At 42.4% G+C, this 13244-nt stretch overlaps 2 protein-coding genes across 2 annotated transcripts in view; one reads left to right on the top strand and one right to left on the bottom strand.

The window, feature by feature from the left end:
- The window catches only part of LOC111871582 (INO80 complex subunit D), a 194333-nt gene that overhangs the window by 55651 nt on the left and 125438 nt on the right, over positions 1-13244 (bottom strand). The gene's annotated exons all lie outside the window — the stretch shown is intronic.
- Positions 2566-8720, top strand: LOC111871584. The gene is made up of 2 exons (XM_023864796.2): positions 2566-2628; positions 4157-8720. The coding sequence occupies exons 1-2, from the start codon at positions 2608-2610 to the stop codon at positions 5906-5908; spliced, it is 1773 nt and encodes a 590-aa protein (XP_023720564.1). The 5' UTR covers positions 2566-2607; the 3' UTR covers positions 5909-8720.

Below are 13244 nucleotides of genomic sequence, written 5' to 3'. Positions count from 1 at the left end.
GAACCTGCTCTTCATTTCATCAAGTTTATCCGCAGTTGGGACATTAACATTCAGAACAATGATTTCACAACTGCGACCTCTTAGCATTACGTAGGACAACTTGTCACTAACAAACTTGGCCATCTTAACTCTTGTATAGTTCCCTTCTGTTCAAACAAAACCTGTACCTAATTCTGATCCTCATTTCAGCTTTCCATAGAAAAATGAACTCGCATATTCGCCTGCTGTTTCGAAGCCACCCCTGTCACATATACTCTCCTGTTCTCTCGCTATATCTCACTTCTGTTCCGATATTTTTCGAAACTTTGATGGGCGAACCTGCCCTCTACTGACTTCTTACAGTCCATGTACCGAATCTCATATTCAGTTTCCTTACCTTAGATACTTCATCAAAAATCCGTCCGATGTTTTCGTGACGTTCTGTAAGAGGATTATTTTTTACTGTAAGAAGTTTCTGGCCCCACGTCTAACCCCCAAGCTGGAGGAACACCCACAGTCTGTTGTCTGCGTGTGCTTATTCACTACATTCGCAGCTGCCCTCCATTCGTGGAGGCAGTCTCCTCCATCTGCACCCTGAGAATGCTCTATGCCGTGGCGACAATGGGCCCGCCTAATATGGACTTGTATTTATATGCTGGGTGATTTTTAATAAAAGTGACGAGTTCACGGCTGGACGCTTCACCGCAACCGGCGCACTGCAAGCCGCGAAGCGCATGAGAATGTTACCGATGACTCCCAGTATACTGTCATGTGTTTTAGTAATTATAGACAGTGTTCGGTTTAGTAGTTTGATTTACTGATCATTTAGAAGTCATAACTGCAAATAAGTATAACACTGTCACTGATTTCTACACTACACATCACTCCGCGCTGATCTTCCCATTCCCTATCCAAGACTTCACACCCGTTTCCCGGGAACGGATCGATAACACACGAAATCTAAAAGTCTCACAGAGTCACACACTCCCAATATAACTATACGACAGAGCACATGGCCTTCAGATCACACATAAATCTTCACAGGCCAGTTCCTGTACCCCTCTGTACCCCTCCAGGCTACTGCTGTAATCCTGCAGACAACTACTGAACTCAACCTGAGTCTGAGCCTTATGTTACGACTGACGGCCAGTCAGCCAGGCTGTCTTCGAGTAAAGAATCCGTCTAGGGCTTACGACCACAATTTGTACTGCTGTCGGAAAGTTGTGGATTTGTTGATATGGGTCGCTCTCCCTGATGGGAGGACGGGTCTGCCGTTATCAATTGCTGCTGGTCCTCGCCAACGCAGTCATTCTCAGGTCCGAGTCTAGCGGGACTCGCGACAATATGCTACTGTCTCAGATTGAACACTTCACTTTTCCTCGCAACCTATGAATCGCAGTGCTTAGGTGGAAGTATTCGACCCCACCTTCACGCCGAATCTCCTATCCTCTTGGCACGGACCATGAACGGGAAACAAATGTCACGTACGCTTTACAGCCTTTTCATTGGTGGGCTCGCTGTGGCCTAGCAACGAGCTGAAACCGAGCGATGCACGGAGTTTCACCTTGAGAATAATCGGTGCGTGAACTTTGATTCTGAGAGAGCGATGCATGAAGTTTCACGCTGAAACTAAGCAGTGCGTAAGGGTTGGTTACGAGAGGAGGGGGTGCGTGATGTTTCATTGTGAGATCACCGTGTGCGTTAAGTCTCATCCTGAGACTAGGCGGTGTTTGAAGTTTCATTATGAGGGCAGGGGGTGCGTGAAATTTCATCCTGAGACTGAGCTGTTTGTGAAGATTGATTTTGAGATTCAGATATGTGTAAAGTTTCACCCTGAGACTAAGTGATACGTGAATTTTGTTTCTGAGACTGGGGGTACTTGAAGTTTGATTCTAAGACCAGCCTCTGATTGAAGTTTCATCGTGAGACTGAGCGGTGCGTGAAGTTTCATTCTGAGACTTATCGGTGTCTGAAATTTGATTCTGAGACTGAGCGTTGCATCAAGTTTCGTCCTGAGAGTAAGTTGTGCGTGAATTTTGTTTCTGAGACAAATGGCACTCTGAAGTTTCATTATGAAACCAAGTAGTGCAAAGTATCACTTTAAGACTGAGCGATGTGCGATGTTTCGCCTAGACGGAGGGGAGTGTGAGGTGTCTGTCCGAAGTGCACGTCCGTTAAAAGATGTTCCGACACTGCAGTCTAAATGTCCGTCCTGCTTTGTTTCCCTTCCAGTGAAACTCAGGGATCATGTTAGTGATCACATGTCTCTAACTCAAACGTCATTTTTATTTATAATTTGTCTACCCACAAAACAGTATCTCTATTTTTAAACGATAATCCATTCGTACTGCCAAACTGTCGGGCAGCCAGAGCATTCCTCCAGACCTTGCCGTTTATCATGTCATTATCATGACCCTACATGCGAATACTGAATTTGCATACCAGGCGGCAGGTATTGCGCACATAAAAATTGTGATACTAGCTATTTTCATAGATATGAAACTTCGGCGTGTGTGGGAAAAAATTGGCGATAATAGCAACTAACCTCTTAAATACGGACGTCCTCCCATTAGAGGAATCATCGTGCTTCAAGCTTCAGTGTTCGCAGAGGAAGGGCGCTTGAGCAACATGTGCACCCTAACATGGACAGTGAGTACCCGTCAGGTTTCCGAAAAATAAAATGCGATAACGTAAATACATGTAAATACACGTGGGTATTTCATTTCTTGGTACGTCAATTTAAATTCGCATTTCATGGACATTCGTAATAATTCTCCTGGGCCAGCTCCGTTACGGAGGCATCTATGCAAAGTCCCTGAAACGTAATCTTTCTTATAAATCTAACAGTCGCTCAGCTACTCAATAATTCATCAGACATTTACACCCCCGAAGGTTCATTACCATATTCACAACAGCCCGCTACTTGAGATGTACATCTATTCTCTCATACGCTTCCATGCAATAGTGCTTACCTAATTAAGACAGGGACAAATTTACTTTTTACATTTTATTTTCATCATCATCAGCAGCAGCAGCATCACAGTGACAAAGGTGACCATGTAACAAAATCTACAGCACATTCAGAAATTATTTCCTTCTAGGTGGCTACTTGCAGTGAAACAGATACAGCCTGCCGGGCACAACTCCCTCTCTTCAGAATGTGTACACAAAACTGTATTTCCGCACATAAATATGCTTCGTTGTCATTGCAATCGTACAAATAAATTGGCAAGGGCTCCGGTCCAGTCCACACTTCAGGGTCTCCCTCCAGGGCTGAAATGTGCAAGGGTGCTACCGGCTAACCACATGGATTTTCCTCAGTCCCTCAAAGTGAACGCGTTTAAATTCACTTCTACTCACTGACATTAACAGGAGGTTGGGAAAATTTGCAAAACGAAGTATTCGTAATTTGTACACTTTTTACCAAATATAACCGGAATGATAAAGTCGAGGAGATTTGTGATGGGCAAGGCATATGGCAAGCATGGGAAGAAGAGGAATGCATATAGAGCTGAGGTGAGAAAATCAGAAGACCACTAGGAAGGCTTAGACATAAGTGGGGTGATAATATTAAAATCAATCTTACAGAAATAGGATGGTGTGTAATTGACTGGCTTGAGTTGCTTCAGGATATGGACCTCTATCGAGCTCTTCTGAACAAGAAAATGAACCTTCAGTTTATGAAGTAACATCCTGAATGCAAATGAATGTTACAAGGATGTAAGAAATATATTACTGAAGTTCGGTTCAGCCGGGTGAGTACTGGAGGAGGCGAGGTCCCTGCTTAGGCATGTTATTCGTCGGGATTCTAGTGCAAGATAAGCTCTGCTTGAGCTTGATTAAGCACCCCGCCATAAACATACATGGGGCAATGGAGATACTGCTCCGCGCATTCTTATCCTCGGCACGTGGCCGGCGATTTACACACCGGTGCCCATTCCATCCGGTGGTGCAGGGAGCTGTCCAGAAGGAGGGAGGGGTGCAGATAACTCGCAGCCGGAGGGAGGTTTACACTGTCCTGAAAGGGTGGAAATATCTCCATGGGGTAAACATACTGCAATGTATATAGATTGTAGTCCTCTTGGTTACATCTTCTTGTCCAGTAGGTTTCGGAGGACATTACTGCCTCCTTTTCAGGGCGAATATTCCAATGCTGACAAGCGTTCTTCTTTTACAGGTTTGGCTATTACTTGCCCTCACAGCCTTAGCCATTAACGTTGAAGTTGAAGCGGTCCCTGATCATGAAACGGACGTTGCGGGAGGTAAGCAGCACAGTGGTAATAATGGTGGTCATGATCATATTTACGGCGATAAACAGGGCCACAGTCACAAGAAGGAGCTGTCTAAGGACCAGAAAATCATTTTACAAAAAATTTTTAATTATTTAAAGATGGCTGATTATATGTGGGTGACGGGTGAGTTTACGTTCATCGAGCAGCGCATCCCGGTAGACTTCATTCTGACAGTTCTGTATATAGAGGGGAAATCCATAAGAAGTATACAGGTGGAAGATCTGTGGGAAATAATACAGCTGTACGGGGATTACGAGATGAAAGCGGAAAGTGAACCTCCAAACCGAGGTATGAGCAAGTATGAACAAGTCTTAATGCTCTATGTACAGGCGTATGTAAAACGCAACAAAGAATGGCGTCGGAGTCGCATTTACACGGGTGGAAGTACAGTTCCAGTACTTGCAGTATCGGACAGGTTGAAGGAGACTTCGAGAGATATTCTTACCGCCACAACAGAGGAACTGCTAAAAGTAACAAAAGAATATGCAAGAAAACACAGGGTTTATATACCGTACACACCAGTTACCCAGAATCCATCATACTTAGACATACACAAAGTTAACGCCATAATGGATTTCTTGAAGACACAAGGGCCAAACGCTACGGGGTCTTTTACGGTTAGTAAATACCGAATATCTATAGAGTACATTCTATGGAATCTGGCCAAGAACGGAAAAAGTGTCAAGAGTTTAAAGTCAGATGAATTGTGGAACATCATCCGTGCATATGTCCGCGAGACTAAAATATTTGATGCACTGCCTGAGAAGGAAAAGGCAGTACTGCGGGACATTCTGAACTATGTGCAATTGCTGGGCGATGGGGCGAGAGGTGAAGTGACGTTCAAAAGCCACAAACTCTCAATAGACTTCATAATGACTGTCGTACATTTGCAAGGCGCAGACATATATTCACTGACGGTGGTAGATCTGTGGGAACTAATGAAGATGTATGAAGTTTATGAGAAGAAACTTGGAAGTGAACCACAAAACCGGAATATTAGCAAGTATGAACAAGTCACACTGCTCTATGCAATAACGTATTTGCGAAATGATGCTGGGTTTACGGGTCAAATTGTCATTGATGGAGTGAAAATTCCAGTATCTTACATACTGAAACAGTTGAAGATATTTGGAAAAGATATACGTACCGCCACTATGGAGCAGATACATATAATAACAAGTGCCTACTTAAAGAAATACACCCCTCCTACACGTGTACCCCTGGGCACACAACCAACAGAGGAACAGACACTTGAACTTAGGGCACTAATAGACTTGCTGAAGACGCAACGGTCTCCCACTGTGGGCTCATTCATATTCAGCGGGTACAGAACTTCTGTACAGTTCATTCTAAGCTACATGGCCCAACATGGACTAAGCATCGACAAACTGAGCATCAAAGAGTTATGGAGCATCATGCTCCTGCACGAAAGTAACGAGACAAACACAGCCACTGCAGTAAGTGCAGGGCCAGGCAGTGGGAAAACAACAACAAGAATAAAAATATGTGGAACCGTAACGGAAACACATGTAAATGACACACTTCACAAAATCGTGGACGAACTATTTTCTGAAGTAAAAATGCGACTGGATACATACAATTCAGGAGGAAAAATATTTCTCTGCAACTCACAATAACCGATTTGAGCATGAAACATATCGATGTCCGCAACGCCACAGCTGCAAACATACAAGATTAGAGTTGATCTGTAATACCTGAAGACGAAGGAACAACATTACAATGGAAATTTGAATGTCGATGGACATGAAATTTCAATACAGTTCATTGCAGAAATTATGAAAAAACAAAATGTTAATACGAATAATATAACAACATCTGTACTGTCTGTATAATCCTCGATATATATATATCGCACAAGAAGGAAGCTCCATTACTGTTAATCCTAAACCACCCAGTGAAGACATCTCCAGCCTCGAAGGGGTGCAGCAGATCCTCAAGGCACAAGGGGACAATGCCACAGGAGCTGTTGAGATCAGTGGGTATATCATCCCATTCCAAAACATCAAACTTATTCTTAAGGCGCGAGGAATCGACCCTCAGAATGTAAGCCGAGAGCAGCTCTGCATCATAACAGAGTTGTCTATAGAGTTTCAGAAGCAGCCGGGGAAGTCTGAAATAGGTCCTCAAGCAGTACTGAACTTCTTCATCGAAATTCTGTCAAACACTGAGAGTGTTAATACTTCTGTTCTTGTGGTAGATGAACACAATGTTTCCATAAGCGAGATCGTGTTTGCTCTCGGCTTAAAAGTTGACAACTCAACCGGTAAATATGACACTGCAAACCTTACCACTACCGCAGTGTTGAGAGCAGTACTGGAGGTTATAGACAAGCAGGGAGCTTCAACCGTTCCCTCTAAAACAGGACATGGAAAGGATGAACTGCTCAAGGAATTCCTTCAAGTCATCTCGAATTCCGACAATGTCGCCAGCACTGCCACTGTGTAAGGCGGTCACCACATTAGTGTGCAAGCTCTAGAAAGTGCACTAGTTCTACACATCGATAGTGCAACATGGAAAGATGACACACAAAGCCTTACTGCAGATCAATTGTTTTAAACAATCCAGCACCACTCGTAAGCACCACGCAAAACGCAACTATTGTCTACTGAAACATAAGCAAGAGGAGAGACAATATTTCTTCTATCCTGAATTTCCGCTGCATTCCTGTGTTCTTAGGAAGATATGGGGCATACTGACTTCTTTCATATCCATGGACACCTACAATTTATATTAGTAAGGGGGACGGTTTACTCTGTTACTGCTTAATGGGAAAGGTTTCTTCCATCTGACGTCACACACAGAATACAGTGTTCGGAGTAGAAGAGGCAGTTGCAGGGGCAACAGAGAAGCATGCAGTATCTACAAGATATCACCATAGGATATTAGCAGGGCCAGGATTTTGATGACCTAAAAATATCTGAAAAATGATCTATAAAATGACAAACAAATATTTAAAAAAGTACCTAAAAATTAAACAAATGACCTAAAAACTAATAACCTCACAAAAGTCTCTGTGAAGATCTGACCATTTATTTTCTTTTGCGGATAGGCCTACACTTTGTTGCAGTAAAAGTTTTGTGGATTTCTCCTTCCTTGCAAGTTGCACTGCTCGTATATGCTTATCGCGACTCACATGTTGCTGCACTGTGAATCTTCTTTCGCCCGATACGTTTGTTTCGCACATCTTACAAAATAGTACTATCCCATCAGTAGAAAAAACTTCATCTCCGAACCCGGGAAACAATTTGCCTCAAATGAGACTTTAGGCATGACTGAATGAAACTACAGAAACCGAGAGTCAAACTTTCCACTATGAAGATCTTTCACTAATTAACAGTGTGGCAGTGAAAATAAATCTATCTAAGCCAACAAGTTGTTAAAATGACATAGTTTCTCGTTGAACAAAGGTACTTAAGAATACAGGCGCCGACACAGAATGTTTGCGTATTGGAAAAAATATTTTCTTCATTGTTGTCCTTTAAAATGAACCAGCGTCTCCTTGAATTATAAAATTTATGTTTTTATGATACTGAGATTTCGTTTGAAGTAATTGACCCTCTGCACCTGTGGGGCGACAGCCTTTAGAAAGACGTGCGACTTAGAATATTGTATCTTCCTATATAATGTGTCTCATTATAAAAACAATGAGAATATCACAACATTTCGTTTAGTTTCCAATTTCTTGATTTTATGACACCCCTCTGGATTTCTGAGGCATCAATTTTATGACATAGCGGTGGCTTAGAAAGCGGCGCGGGTCAGTAACGGCATCTCTGTTGGCTTAGAAAGAGAAATAATGCCCCTCTCACAAACAAATATATTATATTTAGCGACAGAGGCTAAAGATACAAAACAAAATTTACTTGAAGAACACTGATTTCTACCTCACAAATCAAATATCTTCAGTTTGATCATGAATGTCAATTATGAAAAAACGTGAAAGTTAACCAAAATTGATGTAAAATGTGAAAAAATGACGAAAAATGATGTAAAAACTTGTAAAAATTATCTAAAACTTAAAACATACAAAATATGACAAAAAATGCACAATAAAATTCACATCTTTATAACCAGAGGTTCATAATCGGGGCTTTAGTACATAAAAGCAACGTTTACTACATAAAGAAAAAAAGATGACACGTCATGAAAATCCGGGCCCTGGATATAAGGTTCCATGTTTAGCCATCTTTTAGTGCTTCACCCCACACCCACAATTCCTCGTTGGCATTCCGATTCACGCCTATGCTTCCCTTCCTCTCGGATAATTCCCCCTCCCTTTCAGTACAAATTTTCGTTTACAGTTAATTCAGTCTCCAGGTTTCCAGCAAATTTCTTGTACGTAGCCGTGCATTTCGTACAGTTTCAAGTTGAAAGCAAAAAAAACAAAAAAAACAAAAAAAAGAAGTAAAGCTATCCCTGCAACGGGCCGTGAAGACCTATAGGGTTGTGAGATGTTGAGGGTCCCACATTTCCAGACAATCGGCTCAAAGATGGCGGTAAGGTTGTCAGCCTTACGCGCCGGCCTCGCTTTACTCCACAGGAAAATTATTTAATTAATTCCTGGTAATCATTTCTCTTACACGCTGAGTCGACCCTAGGGCCACAGTGTGCTGGAAGAATTAGGTCAATTCAAACAAATCCATTAACCTCATAGGGACTTGAACCTGCGACCTTCCGGTTTGTAGCATAGCCCCTAAACCAACTATGCTACTGCGTGTCCACCAAGTTACAAGAAAACTTTGGAGATTTCTACGGCTTCAGATGGAGCTGCGAAAATAAACTGTTCTCACGGCTTCACAAAATCCCACTCAGTTCTTAAAGCAACTCTCGAAATCATTCCCACTGCTAACTTTGTCACAGTTACACGCGTTTTTCTAGACAACCACAAGCTCTAGAGCTTAGAAATTTCGTATACAAGTAGTTGAACGTTGTCTGCACGTGCCGAGTCTCTTTGCGGGGACTTCATTCGAAACATTTCCTTCCAAACGTGAAGAAGCAAGCAGCAGACAGACCGAAACAGAGACACGCTTACGTGTACTTGCACAGATGTACGTCTTGTGAACACTCAGCAAAATGCATCTAAATTTGATAAAATTAGCAAACCGAACGTGGCGTTTGCAACCTTTCTTTAATAGCAACCTCATTATCCACCGCTCTCGCTCAGCTGAAATTCACAGCTATGAAACTGGCGGAAACTGGGTACAGAGAATTGTTGCATGCTGCATCCGATACGATGTTCTTATTCTTGTGCAAATAAACACAACAAAATCTGCTAACAATTTACTGTCTCCGTAAAGGGTGGCAATGCATTGCGAAGAGAAAGAAACAGAAGTCTCCAGGTGTTTGCTGAAGGACGAGAGAAGACCGAACCAAACGTGTTGCAGGGAAAGAATGTATTTTTCTGTGTCTCTTATCTTTATTGTTTGATCCTATTGTGTGTTATCATATATGGTATTCTTAATGTATCAGTCAATACAACAATTCTATAATAAACGAAATAAACTTACTCATTAATATTAGTTTATTGTGTGAATTATTGCTGCATGTTTCCACCCTGTCGGTTCAAAATCAGAAAATCATTATATGAATATGTCATCCTTACTGGATACTATACCGACGTGGATCCACACTGGTGATTTATAAACTTTAATTCGATTTGCGTTATAATTTTAACGGTTAAATTTAAATTGCAGTTTCCGTTTAAAAATAAATTTCTAATTAGCATCAACATATAATTTATGTACTCCTGAATATTTTTCTGGCGTAATGACGCATGCCATATAGTCTGGGGCCATCCTGGGGCTCGGCCCTGGTCTGTGTAACTCCTAAATGTATACTGTTGTGCGGTGATCCCCTACGCGATATGTTCTATTTCTTCTTCACAACAGTTGCAGTGGCTGTGCTGGAACTCTTCAGTGTGTTATGTTGAGTCCCTTACCCTGTTCGCTCCCTCTGGTTTGGATTTTGGAAACTGAAAGTCACTGCAGATACAGGAAATACAAGAAACAGTCCTATGAGAAACGCTTAACCAAAGCGATCATCGAAAACAGTTTCTCCGTTCCTCCCACCTGGGTACCCCTTATTAACAATGAGGTTACCCACTCAGAGAGTACACTATGGCGTGACAGATTCTTCATGCATTGCTATAAGGCAATAGCCTCGAGTGTTCGGGTTTTAATCCACAGATGGCGCAAGCGACAGGCACTATATATATTCAAAAATTCCCCAATTAATTCTAAGCATAGCTGTTCATAAACCAGACAAGTACTCGCAGTAGTAAGTAAAGACTAGTAAAGACAACACCACACACTGTGGAGAAACACGCAAACCAGGGGCATGGAACTTACAAATTACAGATGGCAGTCATAATTGAAAAGTAGGCTACAAACGTGAGTGGCAAGCTGCCGAAACAAAACACCCTGGGAACACATATATTTATGAGCAATTGACCACACCCCGTTGAGGTGAAATAAAATGCACCAAAATAACGTGGGTATAATAAAAACTTTAAAAGGATTTTATCAGGTTTTACCTTGAAAAGAGAATTACAGCGTGTGATTTTTAACACGGACTAAGACAATGTATTATTTTTAATATCAAGACACCTAAAGGTGGCCGTTTGAGGCCGAAACATGTAGTGTCAAAGTGTATAATGTTAGAATAAAAATTAAATTAATTGGTGAATAAACAAGTGTTGCAATATTGACGGACGATAAATTCTTGTTTAGGGCTGTCCTGTTTTTAGGTAGCGGCCTAGCGACGGGCTGATCACTCATGCAAGGGGTACTACCGTCTGTGAAAAATGATTGCGGAACTAAATAACAGAGCCACGAATAGTCTGGCAGAGTCATTGGGAAAAATGAATTTATCGAATACATGTTCCAGTTCCTCGTAGAACCTGTACTTCATATCACCAAGTTTATCCGCTGTTGGGACATTAACATTCAGAACAATGATATCACAACTGCGACCTCTTAGCATTACGTAGGGCAACTTGTCACTAACAAACTTGGCCATCTTGACTCCTGTATGGTTCCCTTGTGTACAAAACCTGTTCGTAATTCCTGATCCTCATTTCCGTTTCCACATAAAAAATGAACACGTATATTCGCCTGCTGTTTCGTTCCACCCGTCACATATGCTCTCCTGTGCTCTCGCTAAATCTAACATCTGTTCCTGCCCTCGACAGACTCTTACAGTCCACGTACCGTTTAATTGCCTTAGGTACTTCATCAAAGAATCCGTCGAAGTACGAGGTTTTCGTGATATATAGTAACAGGCTTACTTTTAAGGTGAGATGCTGTTGGCCCCACGCCGAACATCCAAGCTGAAGGTACACCCATTGTCTGTTGTCTGCGTGTGCTTATTCACTATATTCCCAGCTGCTCTCCATATCTGGAGCTCGTCTCCTCCATATGCACCCTGAGAAGGCGCCAAGCCTAATATGGACTTGTAAATATATCCTTATACAGAGTGATTTTTAATAAAAGTGACGAGTTCACGGCTCGAAGCTTCACCGCATCGGCGCACTGCAGGCCGCGAAGCTCCCGCGAATTTCGCCGATAACTCAGCATGCCGATAATCTTTGGTATACAAGGAACATCTTACCTTTGCTCCCTGATCACAGAGGAAGTTGAAGATGCTGTCCCTCTACACATAAATATATTTCGCAATTATTTTGTTTATTAAAAACCCGTGTACAAGAATCCTTCTTGCACTTACAGCACAGCAGACGCCAGCTTTCACTGGATGGCTTCAGCAGATGTTGCCGTTCTTGCACTAGACGCTGACACTCCAGTCTCCTGAGCTAGACGGTTCAGTGATTGACTGTGTGCGTGTTCAAGTCTGGCCCCTGTCCTCTCACCTCTCCTCAGTAAGCACAGTCCCGTTGTTCTAGCTTTACTCGCTTTATCCACCGAGTTATGAACATTTTGTCTGCTAGGAACTGGTTCATCACGAAACTGACGTGGAAACTTGCCAGCAGATCCGTGTTTCATGTAGGTGGTATAGAGAAATAAGCGTTGTATCGCGAACCTTGTCTCGTCACATTGTTGACTAATTGTTAACTGAGAACAAATTATTCATGCCACTGATAAATACTGCCTACTGCTGAGAAATCATAATCAAATTCCACATGCATGAACGGCACTGCCCTCCGTGTAACTTAATGTTTTAGAGGTCTACATGTTAATTATTTTCATTCATTTCATATTCTATCTGCCGTTAAGCAAGTTGAGTCACAGGCAAAACTTTCATACGTTTCGCGGCCGGCAAGCAACAGGTCTCGGTGAAGCGCAGTGACGTGAACTCGTCAATAATATTAAAAGTGACCCGTACATTGTCATGTGTTTTAGTAATTATAGACGGGGTTCTATTTAGAAATTTGATTTTCTGACCATTTACAGGTTATAACTGCAAATAAGTATAACACTGTTACTGACTTCTACTCTACAGAACGCTCCACTCTAATCATACCAGTCCCTATCCAATCTTCACACCCGTTTCCCGGCAACGGATCCATAACACACGAAATACAAAAGTCTCACAAAGTCACACACTCTCAATATCACTGTACTACAGAGCACATAGCCTTCAGATCACATTTATACCTTCACAGGCCTAGTTCCTGTACCCCTCTGTACCCCTCCAGGCTACTGCTGTAATCCTGCAGACAACTACTGAACTCAACCTGAGTCTGAGCCTTATGTTACGACCGACGGTCAGTCAGCCAGACTGTCTTCGAAAGAGGAACCCGTCTGGGGCTTACGACCATAATCTTTACTGCTGTCGGAGAGTTGTGTGTTTGCTGATATGGGGCGACCTCTCTGACAAGAGGACGGGTCAGTCATTTGCAATTGCTGCTGGCCTCGCCAGCGCAGTCATTCTCGAGTTCGAGTACCGTGGGACTCGCGACCATATTTTACTGTCTCAAGTGCATCGCAACCTGTGATT

This window comes from Cryptotermes secundus, unplaced genomic scaffold, assembly GCF_002891405.2.
Source record: "Cryptotermes secundus unplaced genomic scaffold, Csec_1.0 scaffold1876, whole genome shotgun sequence".
NCBI lineage: Eukaryota > Metazoa > Arthropoda > Insecta > Blattodea > Kalotermitidae > Cryptotermes > Cryptotermes secundus.
This window is presented reverse-complemented; position numbering and strand designations above follow the sequence as displayed.